The 21,801-nt window shown below is 45.7% G+C and overlaps 1 protein-coding gene across 1 annotated transcript in view; it reads left to right on the top strand.

Moving 5' to 3' along the window:
* Positions 1 to 21,801, top strand: part of LOC144824343 (stereocilin-like) — a 107,988-nt gene that overhangs the window by 38,875 nt on the left and 47,312 nt on the right. Inside the window, exons 6-7 of the mRNA XM_078683460.1 lie at positions 2,131 to 2,327; positions 4,619 to 4,709. Of these exons, the coding sequence (XP_078539586.1) occupies positions 2,131 to 2,327; positions 4,619 to 4,709 (288 nt within the window). The remainder of the gene's footprint in view (positions 1 to 2,130; positions 2,328 to 4,618; positions 4,710 to 21,801) is intronic.

The raw sequence follows: 21,801 nt of genomic DNA on the forward strand, positions 1-21,801 counted from the left end.
TATTTGCTGGGTGGCTACATTGACTGACCTCAAGACTTTGTCCTATCGCATTGCTACATTTTGCCATGGATTTCTTAACTTAAGCAGTTGCTGTGGAAGCTACTTTCAAATGGGTAAAGGAGTAAGAGCCAGGAAATAAGAGTAGGATAAAGGATAGCTGTATAGTGACTCTGTTACTACTAATACATAACTTCTTTTTCATGACCAACATCCTCCCGCTGATTCCTCAGCCGACTGCCAAATGAACACACCGAGGGGCATATGTACGAGGAAGAGGCGGGGTGAGGCGTTAGCCATCATGGCTTAATGACTCACTCTGCCACTTCAGAAATGCAAGGCTGCACCATATTTACAAGAATATGGTGCAGCCTTGTGTTTGCCCCTGCTCTGGCGCTACACTTAGCAGTGTAGGGCCAATGCAGGCACCCTTGCACCATGGTGCAAGGGTGTCTGCGTGCAAGGGAGGATTGTTTATGTGTATGAAGGTGTGCCTTCCTGCACATAAACAATCCTAAAATACAATTTTGTCAGTTTTATGTGTGCTGCTTCATGCAGCACTCATGAAAGTCACAAAATGGCATTTTTTTACAGATTGTTTATCTACAGGAAGGGGCACCTTCGTGTACATAAAGGGGGACCTTCCTGTACATAAACAATCCATGGCAGTTTGCTTTTTCCATGTGTGCTGCACAATGCAGCACACATGGAAAAAGCAAAAACGAGGAGAAATAATGCATTTCTCCTCATTTCGCCAACTCAAGACCAGGTGTTCCCTGGCCTTAATTTTGGCGCTGCCCCTTATGTACAAGGGCAGCATCAAAAGCAATGGGTGTTGCGGTGGAAAGTCCTCTGCAACATCCACTGGCCACCCCTTTCACACTAAGCATAGCTTGAAAGGGGGCCTTATTTACAAGGGTGCATTATGCCACGTTCAAACTGAATGACCAACTCTCCCTTCATTCCCAAGTCAGCTCTGTTGTATCCTCATCCTTTCTCTCCCTCCGCACTATCCGCAAAGTCTTTCGGTTTTTCTCTCCCTCCGCACTCAAACTCATAGTCCTGGCGATGGTTACCTCCCGCCTGGATTACGGCAATGCCCTCTACTGTGGCATGCCCGCGTACAACGTGCGACGTCTCCAGCTGGTCCAGAACCAGGCCCCCACCTGGTATTCAATTTGTCCAAATCACACCACGTCACGCCCCTCCTCAAGTCCCTACACTGGCTCCCCATACAGGAACGAGCCCAGTTCAACTGGGCTGCATCATTTTCAATGCCCGGTCCGGCTCAGCACCTGCTTTTATCACTTCCGAAATTCACTCCTATGTTCCTCCCAGGGATCTTCGCTCATCTACCCAACAACTGCTCGTAGTTCCCCGTTTTAAACGCAAAAAATGGGGAGGCTCCAAATTCTCCACACTCGCTCCTGCTTTCTGGAACTCCCTCCCGGCGCACCTGAGATCCTGCCCCAGTACACACTCTTCCGTAAGGCACTCAAAACCTTTCTTTTTACACAAGCCTTCTCACCATAAAGCCCCTTTCTGTGTTCCTGTCTTTCTCCCCCTCAGGGTTTTAGTACTTTACAGCGCCATGAAACCGCTCGGTGTACGCGCGCTTAAGAAATATTTTAAACTCAAACTCACGTTAAGTGACTTAACGCTGCCTTGTAAATAAGGCGCAGCCCCTATCACCACCACAACGTCGATAAAAGTGACGTTGTGGTGGTGATAGGGGTTTGTACATATGCCTCCGAGTGTCCCCATCTTTAAAAAAACAGAGCGTTGAGAGTGAGCATATGTTTGGGGTAGAGGGACATTCTGCATATGAAGCACCCTTGCATACATAGTACCAACATACAAAAGCTCTGAATGACCCACTTTTCCTACCACAGTTGGTATCAAGGTATGCACAAAGTTTAAAATTGCAGAACGCCTACAGAGTCACTGTAGAGGTAGCTTCATTCTTCTCACACTAGCACTAGCATAAGGAGATACTATTTCTGATAATTTATACTCCAAGTGTGGATAGCTCCATTAAGAGACAAAAGGACACCCAAAATGTAAGGTGGTGAGTAATTAAATATCTCTGCTGGGATGTGCTGATTTGGGCCAAGTGTTACCGTTTCGTTTCAGGGGATGTACAGTGGTCCTCTGTCTGCGAAAGACCTCAGTGACTTGGGCTTCCTAACCACCTTCGTGAATGGTGAGCTCTTCACCAGCACCTCCCGCGTAGTCCTGAAGCAGAACTTGGAGAGCATGAAGGCCTTCTGCTTTGATGGAGAGAAGCAAGCGCTGCTGGCTGCCATGCTGCAGGAAAAGGCCATGTTTGGGTAAGAGGATCTCATGAGAAGAATGCAAACTTGTTTGAATGTATCATGGTGCCAGTGTGGCTCTGCGCCCTTCTACCCTAAGAACAATGTTCACGGAAGAGGGTTATTTTCAACTGAAAGGGGCTGACTTTTGGGGCCAGTGACAAAGACAGGCCAGCCTTTAGACACCCTCGTGAAACTAATCTCCCTTGCTTCCTTCCCAGCCTCACCCTGCACTCCATGCTCACACACTTCCCTTCAGGATTTACACTGTCCCTTGTGTGCTCACACACCATCATACTGTCCCCAGCCCTTACACATACATCCAGGCCCTCACAATGCCATCCAGACATTCGCGCTGCTAATCCAAGCTCTCACTCTACCGACCCTGCCCTAAAACTATATCCAGAAACTTCCAAATAACATCCAGGCTCTCAACCTGCCACCCAGGATCTTAGACAGCTTTCATAATTCCTTCAAGACCCATACGCTCCCCTCAAGATCCTGTAGAATTCATAGTCTGTAACGACAAGTAGAGCTGGGTATGCCTAGTAGTCACACAGCCCAGGCTATAAGCTACCACCTCTGCCAGTGCCCTGTAGAGGGTTCCTACAACCCTATGGCTCGCCCTTGATAGCAGTTCGATGACAAGGACAGAGCTATGGAGGAGGTGATGAGAGGACCTAGTTTCATTACAACCCAGCAGTCAAAATGAACTTAAGTAAGGAATGCTCAGGCAGAGTATTTACATTACAAGAAGCAGCTCTTTAACATGTAAGGGTAATACGGTGGACATAATGTAAATATTTCAAAACCTGGCCCACATTCCACCAATGGTTCTAGAGAAATTACTCCAATAGTTTTAGGGTCACAGGGAGAAAACTGCAACCACTGGTAACAGTGGGGATTAATGTTCTTTCGCCAGCAGAATCTTGTGGTTCTGCCCAGGGAAATAAAGCTTTTTCATCAACAGTTCTGTCAGTGTCAGTCTCCTGCACTTTGACTTAAAGTACTGATAATCTTCTGAAACATACATGTGGCACGGGGATAAAATCGTGTATTTTTCATTTGTTGCTCATCACTGCTCCAACTTCTGTAACAGGCAAGTATGCCGCAATTGCTGGTACACCCCAGGACACAACATTTTAGTTTCCAGACACTTGAAAGGGGATTACTAGAACGTGTATGCATTTGGATGGCAGGCCTATGACGTCAGGTGATCCAGGGAGGGGCTTTTAGCTCTACCTTTCAGCAACTGGAGCGCCCCAAAGCTGGAGGGCGGTTCCAACATCCCGTCATCAGCAGGAGATCCTAAACGCAGGCAACTCCACCAAAGGGCGGAACTGGGTTGGTTCCAGAGTCAAGAGGAGGTTGGATCCTGTACAGACAAGCTCCAGGCTGCACGGGACTTATGCAGGCTGCCAGTTGATTGCAGATACTCAGGGCACAGCACTATGAGGTCTAGAGGTCTGCTGCTTCCATCATGAAGTTGGCACTTCCTGGTCCAACTCAGGAATCTTTACCACAGCTTCTGCTCAGGTCCTCACACGTTCCCAAATTCAACTTATAGTATTGACCGCTATTCCAGTCAGATAGATCAACCGGACGGGAGCATCACCACATTCCGATGTAACACTTACAAGGAGAGCATATTTTGTTCAAACCTCTAACTGCTCTGATATTTGGAAAAAAGTAATGCATGGTGGTAGAAAGAAGGAGTTAAGAGCTCTCTTTTTAACACACCGCATATGGACTGCTTTTGGTAGCTCCAAGTAAATAATTCTAGAACCTTGTCTCTATGCTATTAGATTTTCTGAAGCCTTGGACAATGCAGGGTAGCACCTTTGGTTCTTATACACAATAACCAGCAGCAGCCACTAAAAAAAGAGTTAGGGGAACTTCTTAAATGGCACATCTATGTGCACCTAAAAGGTAAGACGTTTGACTAAAAAGCCTACATTAACCTGTCTACTCACCAAAAATCAAAAAGATTTACAGGAAATGTTTTTGTTGCAGAACATCATGCTCCCCTTCAGGCCCCATGCAGACCTCAAACTCTCAGGATGTCTCCTGATCCTTCACTCTTACCTCTATTCCCTCACACTTTTTTCATGAACCCTCTCCTACCTCACGCTGCCCCTCTGTCACCATCACTCCTATGCCCAATCATTGCCATGTAGGCGTGATCGCGTCTTCAAGGTCCTCTTACTATTACTAACACTGGATCTCACACTGACCGTGTCTCACCCGGGGCTTCATGCCTTGCCACATAAACAAGGCCCTCACTCAGAGCTCTCCTGATGTTTTTCCAGGTCCGTAGGTTCCTGGACTGCGTCTGTCTTGGATCAGGTCGACCGTTTCCTATTCTTCCTTCCAATGGATGCACTCAAAGACCTGAGCAAGGTAAGTGCTTTGTGCCAGAACCTGCAGAGGGTGAATGCTGCTTATTAGGACCTGTGCATGACGCTTGATGCCCTACAAGATGGGTACAAGATGATGGTCGACTGCAAACCCTCTAGCAAGTTTCCGGGGGCATAGTGTCAGGACATATCTTTCTGTGTGTGTGATAATACCTCATCCCAAAGCACCAGCCATTTATTTCTGTTTTCCTCTTTGCATGAAGAGCCAAGACACCGTTTTTTGGTGCTGTTGCTGCGCAAGGCCAATGTGAGACAGTACAAGGGGGGTCTATATTTTTTGCAGTCTCTAGGTTCACTTGAAATTCGTTTTGCGGTTTTACATTTTATAAAATCAGTGTCTCATATTAGGAGGAGCTATGAAATTTAATGGGTATGTCCTAAAGGTTTGATATGATTTAGCTCACCTGCTTTGGATTTGTTATGAAAGTTTTATGATAGAATTGTGACACGGAAAATGAATACTGTATATAACTTTTGTGAAAGATTACATTTTTAATTTAGGTTTTATTCTTTTTTATGTGTGCCTTTATGGCCTTCGGCCGAATAACGTTTATTTTGACTTTGAAGTTTGCAAGGTGTTTATTACTCTCTTACATGTGCACTGTTGAGTACTGGCCGACAGGACATACATGTTTGTACTGCTCTTTAGACCATGTTAAGCTCTACCCTTAAATACTTATGTACGGCAAGGGACTGCCCACATAAACCTGCATAGTGTTTGTTTCTGTTAAAGTTCTGCACGAGTGCTTTCCTCTTTGACCTGGATAAGGTGAGTGCTGTTGTCAATAACCTTGGCAAGGTGAATGCTGCCAACCAAGAAATGATCATAGTGAGCACATCTCTCCAATACCTGCACATAAGTAAACACTCACATCCAGAACTGGCAAACGGCAAGTGCATACCTACAAGACCTGTGCCTTGTCAGGGGCGGCTCTAGGCTCATGGCGGCCCTGGGCGTAGGTAGGGGGTCCGGGCGGGGCGGAGCGGGAGGCCAGTGAGGAGGGAGGGGGGTGTGGGGGGGTCAGGGTGTTTGGAAGTGGAACAGAGCCGGAGGCCGCCAAATCCCTGCCAGAGGCCACCACGCAAATATGTAGCCATTCTCAGAGGATTATTATATTAACCCCTCCGACGCTGAGCCACGGTTCTCGGGTGCTCATGAGCTCGTCATGACCGTTAGAACGCTCAGGTGCAGGGCTAATTCCCCTGCTGTGCTGGGCGTTCTAAGGAACGGGCGTGGTCATGACGAGCTCAGCTCGTCATGAGCACACGAGAAACGTGGCTCATGACGAGCTGAGCTCGTCATGAGCACTGGGGCGCTGTGCGCGCCCCCCCCCCCCAGCACAGCGGGGGAATCGGCCCCACAGCCCAGGGGTTAAGGATATATATTGGCGTGGTGGCCCCTGGGGTTTGGTGTCCCTGTGCAGGTTCACAGCTTGCACATGCCTAAGGCCGCTTCTGGCCTTGTGAACAGGTGAAATCTGCCCTCGAAGCCTGCAAGGTGCGTGCTGTACTTAGAGACATTTACATTGTGTGTGCTGCCTTTCAAGACTTTGAAAACACGAGTGCTGCACTTCAAAACACTTAGAAGGTGGGTGCTGCGCTCCTTCACCAGCACATAGTGAGCGGTGCCCTTTATGACCTACACAAACCAGTGGCTTTCTGACTTACATGACCATAATGGATGGAGTTTTACCCTCCAGTACATGTCCAAGGTGAGTGCTGCCTTCAGGAATGCTAAGTAAGCGCTGATTTAGAGGGTGTACTCCATGTGAGTGCTGCCCACTCTGGCCTGCCTACGGTGAGTGCTGCCTTCATGGGCCTCACAACCAGGAAGAATAAGGTTCTCACTGATCTGTGTATGGGAACGAGTGCTGTCCATCGGGTCCTGTGCAAGGTGCCATATACCCCTAGTGCTTGTCCAATGTGTGCGCCATTCAATAGCGGCTTACCCAATGCAAGTGCTGTCCATCAGGTCCTGTGCAAGGTGGCATATACCCCTAGTGCTTGCCCAATGTGTGCGCCATTCTATAGAAGCTTACCCAATGCGAGTGCTGTCCATCAGGTCCTGTGCAAGGTGCCATATACCCCTAGTGCTTGCCTAATGTGTGCGCCATTCTATAGAGGCTTACCCAATGCAAGTGCTGTCCATCAGGTCCTGTGCAAGGTGGCATATACCCCTAGTGCTTGCCCAATGTGTGCGCCATTCTATAGAGGCTTACCCAATGCAAGTGCTGTCCATCAGGTCCTGTGCAAGGTGGCATATACCCCTAGTGCTTGCCCAATGTGTGCGCCATTCTATAGAAGCTTACCCAATGCGAGTGCTGTCCATCAGGTCCTGTGCAATTTAAGAGCTGCCAGGCGGGCTTGTTCAGATTGAATGCTTTTCATCTGGGCCTTTGCATCAGAAGTGTGCCCTCCTTTATCCTTGCTCTCTCCCCTCTCTTTTATCTTGCTGTCTTCTGTGACTGTACCCGTGCTTTCTTCTCTCTGTTTCTTTAATAACTTGTGGGATTCCTTCATTACTGCCCCCTCTATTTGTTACCTGACTTTTGACTGTCCCATTGGATATTCATTTGACTGCTTCCTTCCAATCCTTTCAAACACCCCTCTCTGTCTGTCTTTTCTAACTTTTGCCTTGCACTCTAGTTCATTACTGTACCCTGTTCATGTGCTCTCATGTTGTATCAGTACCCTTGTACTCCTCTTAGAGTTTTTCCCTTGCACTTTTGTGACATCTCCTTTAGTTTCTCCTTTCTGCCTTCCATTACTCTCATTGCTGTGTCCTTGCTGTCTCTTTTTTGCTCGCTTTTCTGCTAGTGCCGCTGCTCTACCGTCTCAAACTCTCCCTTTGATCCCCTGAATTGCCTACCTCCGTGTTGTATCATTTGACCATTAAACTGACATCTCTCCAATTAGATTGCCCTTTACTCTCCCCTCTGACAGGCTGTCCTCACTCCTTTTCTTGATCTCTGCCATGGGCGTACTTTTCTCCGTCTGTGGCCTGGGTTTACAGGGTCTGGACACCCAGGGGCAAACAGGAGTTTCTATCTGGATATGAGTTTGGTCAAGTCAGGGACCGGTGGTCCTGGGTTGTGGTAAAAGAAACAGAAGGAATAGTGTCTCGTGGGGAGTTTACCCATCCTGGTATTGATGCATGAGAGGGATGTGCCTCACTACCAAATACAAAGCCCCTACAGAGAGATGGGCTGGCTGAGGTCAAGGGAATCTGCAGACACCTACAAGTATAGGCAATACCTGGGCTGCTACACACATGAGAAACAAATCAACTGAACTTGGCACATAAGGCTAACCAGGTCAAGAAAGTGTGTATGGGACAAACAAATAGGATTAACCATCACTATCGGTAGGGAGGCAAAGGTTAAAGTAACAGTTTAGTAAACTATCTAAAATGTTTGCAGGGTCCCTCGTATTCAGATCCTTCTCCAGTTATGTGCACTCATCCTGGGAGAATGTACATTGCACCTGAGCTAGCAGGTGTATCCGAAGTAGGTTGTACAGTTTGGACAACCAGTGGTCACCTCTATTCTGGGCTGGTGTTGTCCTTCTTGGACATGTCGGCCCACAAGTACATGCGTCCAGTCTACTTCTCTGAAAACACGTAAGCCCAGAGGGCTAAAAAAGGTGGCAGCCAGCCTCTACTCTTTCTTCTAGCTGGGTTCCCCCTACCTGATTGACGCTCACCCCTTGCCATTGTTCTGTTGGTGATGGTCATAGCTTTGTGAAATGGCCTCACTGTCTCAAACCATTCCACATGTACCTGAGTCAGCCTAAGCCTTCCTCAGGAAGGACATCAATGCAGGATGTCCAAGACAAAAGGACATCGCACAGGGAGTGTTGGTTATGGTAATGTCCACCTTTATGATAAAGGGTGTGTAGCCCTGCCCTGAGAAACTCAACAGCAAGTGGCTCCAGCACAGTGCTTAATTTGAGCCAGTGGTTTCTGGTGCGCGGCATTGGCACTTAATTGTCAGCACCGGCGCTTGTGACAGCTTGCCACAAGGTGGCGCTGTCTAGCTAATTTAGTGATGACCGCAACAAAAGTTAATTTTTAATGCTATATATAACCAGGGTCTGGTGGCTTAGTGTAGTGATGTGCCCTCTGTAGGGGCCTGTGTTTGACCTCATGGTCACAGGTTCAAATCACAGCGGGTCCACTCAGCCTTTTATCATTCTGAGGTCGATAAAATGAGTATGATTAAGTTGGGTAACAATAAACATCTGTTATCCAGCGCCAAGGTACCTTTCTGGACGAACGTGTGCTTCTCAAATACACGTTATGTCATATTCATTAAAAATGACTACTACATGCCGCCCAAGCCGTTCTTATAGCTTTTTGGGTTGAAAAAGTCCAAAATGTCACACTTGTAAGAGTGTGATGGTTAGTTGTTGTGTTGTTACTATGATTGGCAGCATAGCAGGGCAATATGTGTTGAAAGCTGCAGTGCCCTCCTGGCGAGCGCCCTGGCCCTGATGTGTTTTACAAAATAAGCACTGCTTCAGCACACACAAAATCCTGCATGCCCACTCTGAAATTGACATTGAGGCCCAGAGTTTGGCTCTTACATCATGGAGGGGCACCAGAAGCAGACCCTTGGTGGGCCATATGACTACCATCTGTATCCCTGACCACATACAATGAGTGGTAGTGGCAGTGTGCCATGTGTTTCATGATTAGTAGCTTCACAAGCCTTTTTATCTGTTAAGCGTTCTGTGCGCAATGCCTATAAGCCCTTTCAAGTAAAGTTCCACTCACGTATCATGACCAGACCCAGCGTTCACATCCTGTTGAGAGCTTGTGCATGTATGGTGCATGATAGCAGTGCTCCATGTTGTTTAGGAGTGGGTATGTATGCTGTTAGTAGGATCCATTTTGGATTGCCCCTGGTTTGATGAAGATGAAGGTTATGAAACAGCGCCCAGACAGTGGAAGTGTATTGCCTACTTTCCTGAGGAGGATTGTATAACTCTATGTACAGAAGTGTTGAGGAATGGAGACAGGACTCTCTTTATAATTTATATGTGACCTTTTAGTAAGCGATGGATGATTTTATTCCTTCCTGAGTGCTGCCACTTGGTTAATGGTGGGGGAAACAGGGTGTGTTAGAAGGGACAATTGCTAGTGAAATAGAAGTTTATGAGTCCTTTGTTTTCCTTTGAGTGTCCCATCCTGGAAGGCTGATGAGAGCCAGGTGCAGAGCTTCACACTTCCTGTGCTTATGCCGTGAATACTCCTGTGTGTAGTCATGCTGTGCTTACTCCTGCTGAAAGCTAGCATCATCACATCCTGATGTGAGGAGCCATCCATCACCTTGCACAACTAACGTCTTCTCTGTCGAGAGAAAATGAACTATGAAAATTAAGCAGCTCAACCCCGTTTCTACACCAGACACTGGATCCACAACTTCGGTCTGAAAATACTGTATAAAAGTGGGTCCCAAACCTCCCCACTTTGTTTTAGTTTGAGGGGCTTCAGTTCATGAGGACAACAGCTGCTGCTGTCCAGTGACAGCCAGTCCCCCGAATGTGAAGGGACATCATCTGGTTTCTGCGAGCATTTGCAGAAGAAGCGGCGTTCTTTGCAGAAGAAGCGGTGTTCTTTGCAGTGACATTGGGGGCTTTCTGCCTGCCGAGGAGGGAGAGGAGAGCGCCTTGTCTCACAGGAGTCTATCTTCGCATACAGGAGAACCCAGCTGCTGAGCCTGCTGATAGAAGTGGACCAGAGGAAATGTGGGAGAGTGTCAACAAGACCCATAAGGGGCCCAGGGTCCTCGGTTCTCCTTGCCTGACTGCTGAGTCAAGTTCAACTGAGAAGAGGGCATATCCAACTTGCCACAAAGTAAAGATTGTCTGATTCAGAAACCGCCACAGAAAAAGATGCAGCCATCCTGTGCTGACTTTGCCTTCGTTGGTCTTCAGCAATTTCACCACCAATGTCACAGACCGAAGGAGGAAGACCCTCCCATCACAACTGCTGGAGCGGGCTGAAGGAGGTATCTTTGCGGCTCTGCTGCACTGCCAGCCGGATGGACCTGGAGAGAAGAATGGGGGTTGCCCAAAGAGCAACCGAGTGTGACTGCTTGCCCCATGCCCCGTCCATCACCACATCCACGCGCACCACATGAAGTGCTTCCATACGTTTGGGAGGAATGTATGACGTTACAACGAATTCCGTTGCAACGCATGCCTTTACCACGGAATTCGTATACCACGCATAACCTTTACCTCGACTACTTGCGTGGTGACGTCATACGTCGTTAAGAGGAAACGGAATTTTTTTTCCGATTTCTCTTAAACGATGCTGATTATGTGCAGATCCCGACGTGACTTCTGGTGAGTTCTTTTATTTGGGGGGGAGACCCCCCCAAGCCCCCCCCGTTTTACTTTTTACCTTTACCACATATGCCTTTACTACAAACCTCGTAGTAAAGGTATGCGTGGTAAAGGCTTTAGTGGTAACCACGCATGCGTTGTACTGCATGCGTGGTTAAAGATTTCGTGGAAACGGCTTCGTTGTAAAGGCCGTTTCCCGCCTGGGAGATATTGACGGTGAACCTGGATAGCAGAGTTTGATGGGATAATTTATTGAAGATTGCCATCCCCGCTCAAGAACTGTTTATGTTGCTGCAACTTAGTGAGCCTGCATCAGAGGTCTAAACATGATAACGTCCATGTTTTCATTCTGTAGAGAACCCTATTGTGCATCACTGTAGAGTTGCTTAATCCATGTGTACCATATAAAAGTTCTGTTGTGATTAAAAACTTATCTTTCAATAAAAAGACAAGTATTGGGCTAGGCATTACATTCCTGCATCTATTGTGTGACTGTTTGAGATCTGAGACAGGATTCCTGACACTACCTCCCTGAGACTCTTTGGTCTGCATCCTTCATTGCCCTGACAGTCACGTGTAGTAGGGGTGTACTTGCCCAGTTTGCAGAGCCCTAGTGAGACAGGTCTCAGAACACCAGTGGCAAATTATGTCAACTACCTCAGTTGGGGGTCAGGAGCCTCAGTCTGCCCTGGGACGCCCTGAATGGGGTCTTACAGGGAAAATGCCCCCCCCTGTCCCTCTCCCTGGGCCTACTCAGTTACCAAATCTTCACAAACATTTCCAACCAAAGTGCCAAAGTAAGTTCTGTTGTGCAGGGGAAGTTTCAGTTTGATCCATTGAGAGGGGGCAGAAAAAATGGGGGCTAAAAAAAGTTTTTTTCCCATTTTAATTCCCATAGGACGTGTAGTCGAACCTACAGCCCGAAGCGCTAGACAGAATTACACCAAATTGTGCAGAAAGGTGGATGTTGTTACGCAGAGTTATCTTTTTGTCATTTGGTGCAAGTCCGTTCAGTAGTTTTTCAGAAATTTAAGAAGAAAAAGTTTGTGATCTATCTGGACGCGAAGCCTTCGCGAAAAAAGACAAGCTTGTGCAGGGAAATGCACAGCTCTGATTGGCTGCCAACACTTCAGCCAGGAAGTGCTGGTAGCCATCTTGGGCTTTACTGCGTCCCCCAAAAAAGTGAAAATATAGAAAAGGGGGCAAAGTAGGAATACCCTGACCCCCAAGCCATGGTCTTGGAATCTTGGAAAAATGGACTTCATCCCCCAACCAGTAGTGCGTCAGGAAGCGCGTTTGTAGAGTGGTGGGAAAAGGAGGTGTGGTCCTCAAAGACCTCTAAGCAATCTCACTGTGTGGGACTTCCTGGAGGTAATAGGAGGGCTTGTTGCCCTCCAAGGACCCTCTGCAGCCAAGGGGACTTCATTCCCCAACCAGTACAGAGTGGTGCAGAAAAGGAGCCTGTCCTCCGAACACCTCTTAGCACTCATGCGTATGGGAGTTACTGGAGGTAACAGGAGGAGTTGTTGGCCCCCAATGACGTCCTTAGGGGCCAACTACTGCTCCTGTTACCTTCAGTAAGTCCCAAACTGTGGGATTGCTGAGAGGTCTTTGTGGCAACACCCTCTTTCTCTGAAAACAAGCCTTCTGGTGCACTACTAGTTGGGGGATGAAATCCCCTTGGCTGCTGAGAGTCATGTTATCTTCAGTGAGTCCCACACTGCGAGATTGCTATGAGTTCTTTGGAGGCCACGCCGCCTTTTTCCACCACTCTGCAAACGCGCCTTCTGGTGCACTACTGGTTGGGGCATGAAGTCCTCTTGGATGCTGAGGGGCCTTGGGGGCCTAGAAGTCCTCCTGGTACCTCCTGTAAGTTCTACTCAGCTGGATTCCTGAAACCTTGTCGACGGCCCAACCCCTTTCTCCACCACTCTGCAAACATGATTTCTACTTAAAAAAACAAAGAAATTCACTGAAAAAAAAAAGGTTACAGGGACATTATAGTTAGGAAATGGAATTTAAAAAACGTTAGAAATTCACTGAAAAATCAAAGGACGAAATAGACTTCACTCGTACAAAACCAGTGAAATTCAGCAGTTATAGTTAGCTGAGCTAACCATAACTCACGCCCCCGCAATGCACTGCCTATCACTTCACATTTTACATCACTCATGACATGGTGCCAGGTCCTAGGACATTACTCCCTGCAGCTTGCCTAGCAGCAGGACCTGCCATGGCTGCCAGTGGCAGTTACATTTTCACTACTAAGCATCATGCTTCTATAAACGTGATAGTTCGGAGAATTCCAGGTCTCTCAGCGCTTTAAGGATGGTCTGGGAATGATATATTTGCAATCTTTTGTTTGTTTTAATGTATATTTAATTGTTAAACTGACGTGCTCAGCTCAAAAATAGACAGACAGCGCCACCATGTGGTAGACTGTAATTAAGTGCCTGTGTTAAAAAAAAGTGGCGTTTAATGCATGACATGAAAGGGGGGCCGATATTCCCTGGTAATCTCTCTGTTAATATTGTAAGTGAAGAGGACCGCACATATGACAGTCCCCGCTCTAGCAACAGGCAATGGCTTAGAACCTAAAAACCAAAGGGTTATGTGAGTTCCTCACTTTGTATTAATACACACACCTGTTGCGTCATTTAGGCCTCGCAGCTGATTGGTTACTTTATATTCTGTTATGGACTGTATTATGTTTATGTTCAGTTAGGGGCAGCTGCTGGGAGCTCGTGGGGTTTTGCAGCAGCTCTTTGTCCGACTGTACTTGCGAATAAATAAAATACAGAAGACCATCTTCCAAGGAGTGAACTTCGTCGCTACAATTTTGGCGACGAACTACATGATGCTGTATGGACCCAGCCACTGTGAAGTTTTTTTTCTACTCTTACTACTGGGGTTGAGGGAGGACCCGGAGCTGTTTGCTGCCAGCTTTTAAGGCCCAGGAGGCGTGCTGGTATAATCGGTTTTACTTCTATGAGCTCCCTCACGCTTAGCTGTTGGTGGCATTGTTACATTTCATCACGCTCGTAGGCGCTCTGGACTTGTGAGACACCGTATTTTTAAATAACCATGCTTCCTACTTGCTCTCCAGTGGTCTAAAAGGCTTACAGACTTAAAAGAAAATAATGACGAACGTGTAACCCTACTTTTTGTGGTTCAAAGTGCTCCGCACTGCCACTGCTCTCTACTCTTACCAGTATTTATCTTCACTTTGCTCTCCCCAGAGTCCCATGGTGCTGCACCGCACGGTGTTTCGAGATGAAAGAATCCAACAAGCTGATGCTGACACTTACTGGCCATTTGTTGTAATTGCAGGAGGAACGTTGGTAACATCTAAAGTGACAGCAACGGTCTGTCTTGAACACTAGTTATCTTTACCCTTTTATCTGACGAAATATAATATGCCTACCTCACTTTTACAAGGTTATTGTGCAACGACACGCAGGCTTGTTTGTGCTGACACGAAATTATTGTGCAGCGATTCGCAAAGTCATATTTCTCAACAGCGAATAGTACGCTTGTGCTAATCTTCAAACTATTCTGCAGCTTTTGCTGGGTTCATTCATACTTTGACACAGCGGTTTGCATGCTTTTTACTCGCGTGCTGATTTCTACACTGTTTTGCAGCTACTGCAATAATTATACGTGGTCACAGATTGTGGCACGCTTTGCTGTGAGGAAAAAAACACTGGGAATTAAACTCTGCTTAATTTTAATACAAGTATTTTTTTATTATTATCCTGTATAAACTGTATATTTTAAACCATAATGCAACTGGTAACACCACCCTCCACTTTTCTGCAGGAAGCAGGGGAGCCTCCACTGAAATGGCGTTTGTGGTTTTAGGCTTCCAATGCTTATCTTGGTGGAATAGACTGTCTGAAATCCAAACCTGACTGCAAACGAAATCTGCTGTATTATTATCTTGCGGTGGAGGGTCAAAATGTATTTGATCATTTGCCTGACTGTACGTGACGTTGAAGTGCTTGACAAATTTCAAATAGCGGCGAAAGAACTAGAAATCTATTATAATTATAAGGAAAGGTAAATCTGGTCGTGCACCAACGCAAATTCTATTTTAGAGTGCAAGGGCCAAAATTAATACATAGATTCCTATGTCACTGCTTTAAAAGTTCTGAGTTCATATTGTGAATTCTAGAGCATTACATCACAGCTAATTCAAGATTAGATTGTCTCCAGATGTAACTGAATATCAATCCAGCAAATATTGTCACGCAGGTATCAAAAGTTGGTTCCTCTAACAATAAACCATATACTCTGATTTCAGCAATAGAGGAAGGCACACTTTTTGGCCTTCTTTCAAATCGCTATTGTTGTTGTAACTCTTTCTTGTATGCTGTGGGCATTCCTAGGGGTGATGATCTGACTCAGGAGTTCTATTCTGTGTCAGTTGAGCCGACCTGGGAACGCGGAGCTGTGTGGATGAGGTGCTCTGTAATAAAGAAGATGTTTACCTACAAGAGGGCTTTATAAGTGAATCTTGACAGAGGTGACGACTGGACGAGAACACCTCAACACCACTCAATTTCTACAAGTACTCCACTTTTAAGTGGTGAGCTACTTTTGCGAGCTGGTTCGTTAAGCGGACTTAAACCTTTTGGCGTCTTTAACGGCTCTTTGTAATGAGGATTTTATCTTCCTCTGATCTCCAGATGATCTGTGTGCCTTTCTAACTGACACTTATATGGCGTTTATGCAGCTTTAACCGCATGCTCATATCTTACCTCTCCCGATACTTCTCTAAGAGGATTACAGCCAGTGTCTGAAGCTAATTCGCCCATGTGTTCCCCCACTTTCCCACTCTTTTTGTTTGTTTGTGGTTTTGGCTTTTTGAATGGTTTAAGCCGTGTATTCAAGCTGCGTAACATATATACTTACATCTCAGACTCTTGCGCCCAGGAGACAGGGGGGTTGGGGGTGGGATAGTTGGGGTGGGAGTGGGAGGGGAGGGGTCTTCTTCTTCGGACACATGTATGGATATAGACGTTCTATGATAACCTTCCCGAAGATAGGAGTGCAACGTCACACGCCGAGGGGCCATATTGAAGGTATAGAAGTTACATAGATTCGTAACTATTGAAGGGGATTACCACTGTATTAAGTACTGTTGGGGTGAAAATAGAAAACCATGAATGTTGACTATGTGATGATTATAGGTATGTTTTGCCTTGTATGTACATTCATGAATAAAGAATAAAAAAAAAACCATATATACTTACATCTCGGGAGAGTGCTTCCTCATGCCGGCCGTACATATCAGCATGCTGTGACATGGAGGCATATAGGGCCTCATTTATGAGAAGTGTTGCATCACTGCGTGAAAGCAGCAATGCAACACTTTTCAGTGCGCCCTCCTAGCAACATGAATGATGCATCATATTTACTGTATGACGCATCATGTCGCAAGGAATGACAGATACGTCAGTATTACTAATGTATCTGTCGGTGTAAAAGTGGAGCATTGCAGGAGTTGTGTCGGTAGCATGACGTAACTCCAGCAATGTTCCTTTCACATGGGGAAAGCCCCATGTGAAAGAGCCTGCGTCACCCTTACGCCTGCCATGAGGCAACCATAAGGTTTTGACGCATTGGCGTTCTAGAAGGTGTGCAGCGAAAACTCATTGATTTCACTGTGCCACTCCTACGATCCTTTCTTGCAGGGGGAACTCCCACCCTGCATACATTATACCTGATGCAGGTAGAATGTAGCACAGGGGTTTATGAAGTGACGCATCTGCCAGGATGCGACACTTTGTAAATATGGCGCAACCATGTTGCATTATTTATGCCGCCGCTGCATCACTAAAAGTGATTCAGAAAAGGGGGTGGTGATGAACAGAGTGTCTGAATTAAGCAGACCACTCTTACCCAGTCCAAAGATCAGGGCTTGATCCATCACCGTTATTTAGCTCACTGCCCCATCCCAGCTCAGAACCTGGCTATATGCAAATTAGTCTGTCCCTGGCCCAGTGCATCATGGGAACAGGGCAGACCAAACTACCAAGCCAATTCTTCACCAGAAAGGAGACAAGCTACCGGGGACCGGTTTCTGGCATTTCAGCCTCGTCGGCCCGGCTTGCTTGAATCCTGATGGAGCAGTGAGCAAGGGACTCATGTCTGAGTATACCCTGCCACACCTATAGTGGCCAAAAACGATTCAGAAAAGGGGGTGGTGATGAACAGAGTGTCTGAATTAAGCAGACCACTCTTACCCAGTCCAAAGATCAGGGCTTGATCCATCACCGTTATTTAGCTCACTGCCCCATCCCAGCTCAGAACCTGGCTATATGCAAATTAGTCTGTCCCTGGCCCAGTGCATCATGGGAACAGGGCAGACCAAACTACCAAGCCAATTCTTCACCAGAAAGGAGACAAGCTACCGGGGACCGGTTTCTGGCACTTCAGCCTCGTCGGCCCGGCTTGCTTGAATCCTGATGGAGCAGTGAGCAAGGGACTCATGTCTGAGTATACCCTGCCACACCTATAGTGGCCAAAAACGATTCAGAAAAGGGGGTGGTGATGAACAGAGTGTCTGAATTAAGCAGACCACTCTTACCCAGTCCAAAGATCAGGGCTTGATCCATCACCGTTATTTAGCTCACTGCCCCATCCCAGCTCAGAACCTGGCTATATGCAAATTAGTCTGTCCCTGGCCCAGTGCATCATGGGAACAGGGCAGACCAAACTACCAAGCCAATTCTTCACCAGAAAGGAGACAAGCTACCGGGGACCGGTTTCTGGCATTTCAGCCTCGTCGGCCCGGCTTGCTTGAATCCTGATGGAGCAGTGAGCAAGGGACTCATGTCTGAGTATACCCTGCCACACCTATAGTGGCCAAAAACGATTCAGAAAAGGGGGTGGTGATGAACAGAGTGTCTGAATTAAGCAGACCACTCTTACCCAGTCCAAAGATCAGGGCTTGATCCATCACCGTTATTTAGCTCACTGCCCCATCCCAGCTCAGAACCTGGCTATATGCAAATTAGTCTGTCCCTGGCCCAGTGCATCATGGGAACAGGGCAGACCAAACTACCAAGCCAATTCTTCACCAGAAAGGAGACAAGCTACCGGGGACCACCCCCTTTTCTGAATCGCATCACTAAAAGTGACGCAACAGCAGCGCAAAAGTGACACTGACCTTCATAAATAAGATCCATGGTGTCTGTATCTTCGCCCACAAGGAAGCTTCCATGGGAGCTCAATGACTAGACCACCTACAGTGTTCAGCAGTGAGTGTACAGGACATCTAGACAACTAACCTCTTTTTCTCTGGATAGCACAAGTATAAAAGGAGAAAAGCCAACTTTGACTTTGCTTCTTAAATTTATTTTTGGTGCTAATTTGTTTATGTGTTTTTCAGTGGTTGCTTTTTGCACTCTATTTTGGTTATTGCATTAACTACTCCATGTACTAAAGTCGAACCACAGGGAATTTAGAAGTCATTGTGTTTCTGTTTACCAGTGTTCTTAGTGGTTGCAATAACTGCCTTTAATTACAGCAGTCCATCCAAAAATGCAGAAAGTTGTTCCTCCCCTGTTCTTTCTCACCTCACCAGGGGAACCACCTTTTAAATGGTCAAAATAGAACTTTTGGCCATTACACCAAATTATGTGGATTGAATCTCATCACAGAGAGGACAACTTGCCTTTAATGCACTGTTTGGGATGTGAAGGCCAGGAAATGTTTGAAAGTTAAGCAGAATTGGAGGAAGAAGACTTGAACGCCTTTGACATGAGTATAAAAAAATTAGATCTGCATTTTCTTCCAAAAGTGAGTATCGTTTTGGAAAGGCGTCACTTTAGAAAGAGGGAGCAGAGATATGGCGAGAGTGCAGAGGAATACATTACCAGTCTTAGGTAACTGGTGTCACCTTGTAGAATTGGAGCTTCTGCGGAAGAGTGCATCAGGGACCAGTTTATGTTGAGGACCCACTCTGATTAATTCAGGCAAGAACTTTGGTTAAAGGGTGATCCCATACTTACAGAAGAAATTGCTATTGCTAAGCAAATTGAAATTTCATTGGCATGTTCAGAAGAATTAGAGAAAAATGTCAAGCCTCTGGCTAGCAAAGTTAATCTGAAGGTTGAGGAGAATAAAGGTAAAATGCCTCAACTGCTTCAGAGTATATTAGCAAGGGCTGTTATTGGTGTGGTAACATGGGCCATGTTGCTTCCGTTAAGAAATGACCCACTATGAATGTTTTGTGCAAATTATGCAATAAGAAGGAACACTTTGCCAAGTGCTGTCGGTCAAACAAAACAGGGGAAAGGGTGATGATTCACGAGTCCATTCAAATTTTTGGAGATTATATTTTGTCAGTTTCCACTGAACTGGAAAAAAGTATCCCATAGATATAATTTCTATTGATGCGTTATGTATGGGAGCACCGATTGACACTTGTGCTTGTCTCATGTTAATATCTAATGAGCTAATGAGTTGTTTTACAAGAAGTTTAGTGACAAAGTAGCTTTGAAAGAACCTGCTGTTGTCCCAGGTAGTTATGGAGGACAACCTATTGAGCCGAAGGGGTTCCTCGAAGCTGGTATAGTATTTCAGAGTAGCAAAATTCAGGGTAAAGTGTATGTTCCTGTAAAAAGGGACAGTGTTTTGAGTTGGCCACACCAGAGGGTTCTGGGTATTCTTTTGGATTCTAATGCATCACCGCCCCTTAGACTGAGAGAAGATTTTATTAGAGTTATACAGAGAACTAATGTGAAGAGCCTTGAGATAGTGAGGACAACTGGAGATTTCAAAAACTATTTTGTGGATGAGTTTCCGGATGTTTTTGAAAATAAATTGGGGTATTTAAAAGGGTATGTCCATCAAATAAAATTAAAGGAAGATTCCATTCCTGTCACTTGTAAAGTTAGATTTATTCCCATTTCCATGAAAAAATCAGTAGGATTAAAGCTGGAGCGCTCTTATGTTTGAAGGGATCATAAAGTTGGAGGAAAGCTCAGAAGAGGTGCTCCAATTGTAGTAGTATGTAAGCAATCAGGAGAAATCAGGTTGTATGTGGATCTGAGGGCCTTGAATGAGTGGATTGTGATTGATAATTTCCCACTACCTAATATTAATGAGATGATAACTTTGATGCATTGAGCGAAATTATTCACCAATCTAGATCTGACGGCAGCATACCATCAGATAAGATTGCATCCTGACTCGAACGATCTCACTGCTTTCATAACTCCTTTTGGCACATGCTGATAGGTGTGCATGCCTTCTGATGTCATACATCACTCTCTGAAATAGAGACACAGCAATGTTATTTGGTGGCATGGAAGGAGTGAATTGTTTCCAGGATGACATTTAGATTTTTAGAGAAATATTGGAAACACGTGATTTGAGGGTGAGGCAGGTATTGGATGTACTAAGGAAGAATTGTTTGACTCTCAAACTCTCCAAGTGAAAGAATGATGGACTGGAAACTGAGTATTTGGGACACAATATAAAAAGTGGTGGGATTTGTCCCAAGAAAGAATTGATTTCAAGTATACTGTCACTATGCAGTCTGTCGAAGAAGGAGGAGTTAATGCCCTTTTTGGGGATGGTAGAATTTCATGCTAAGTTCATCCCAAATTTGGCATCAAGGACAAGGTGGATGAGACAGTGACTTAAACAAAGAGAGGATATTTTGTAAAGTGGGGATTGTGAGAAATAATTTGTTAATGTAAAAGGAGGTCTTCAGTGTGGCAATAGGTTGCAATGTTTTGATTCCAACTAGAGGTGTTTTATAATGCCTGATACAAGTGCTGTTGGGTGCGTTTTTGCTTCAAAGTGAATGCAACAAGAGTAACGAGAATGATTTTTGCACCATAACACATATGTCAAGATCTCTACATGGAGCTGAGTCTATTATAGATAGAGGGGCTTTGAGTGTGTTCTGGGCCATAGCAAACTTGAAAAATGCTGTATGGGTAAAGCTGTTCACCATACTGACAGATCACAAACTGTTGGCGGAGGTTTTGAGCAAGTAGGGTGTGGATGCAGGTTTCAATGTGGATAAGCAAATGGCTAGTGGGACTTCAGAAGTATAGCTTTGAAATTTGTTATGTGCCAGGGTCCCGAAAAAAGGTTGCAGATTGTTTGTCTAGGCTAAGTATTGTTACAGAGGAGGAAACAATCAATCAGGATGAACAAGCAAAGGTGTGTTTGCTCTCTGAAGTTACTACATCCCAAGATGAATGGTTAGATGCTCTTTGTAAAGATTAAGTTTTACAGAAAGGCGGTGAGTCTATACAAATGGATAGAGTTTGGGAAAGAACAAAATGTCTGATTTGGAGTTCTATTAGAAGGTGAGGCATGAATTGTAATGGGAGAATGCCATCATTTTGCATGAAATGAGATTAGTGGCGCCTGTATCTCTTAGGAAAAGAGTTGTAGAACTTGCACCTGAAGGATACCAGGGTAGAAACAAAACTAAGGCAAGAGTCAGGATGGTCTATTGGTGGCTGGGGATGGACATCCAGATTTAGAGATTGGTGAGAGAGTATTTGGATTGTACAACAGTAACAAGGTGTGTAAGATGAGGTGTCCCCCATTGGAATGTAGAGATTTTCCATGTAAGCCCTGGGAAGTGGTTGGTTTGGATATTGTAAATATAATTACAATTATCATCTTGAGCGCCTTGTATACACTGGGGTACATTACTGCCAGTCACCCCTGCTATTGAAATCATTTACAGA

Source organism: Lissotriton helveticus, chromosome 3_1, assembly GCF_964261635.1.
Source record: "Lissotriton helveticus chromosome 3_1, aLisHel1.1, whole genome shotgun sequence".
NCBI classification, from domain to species: Eukaryota; Metazoa; Chordata; class Amphibia; order Caudata; family Salamandridae; genus Lissotriton; species Lissotriton helveticus.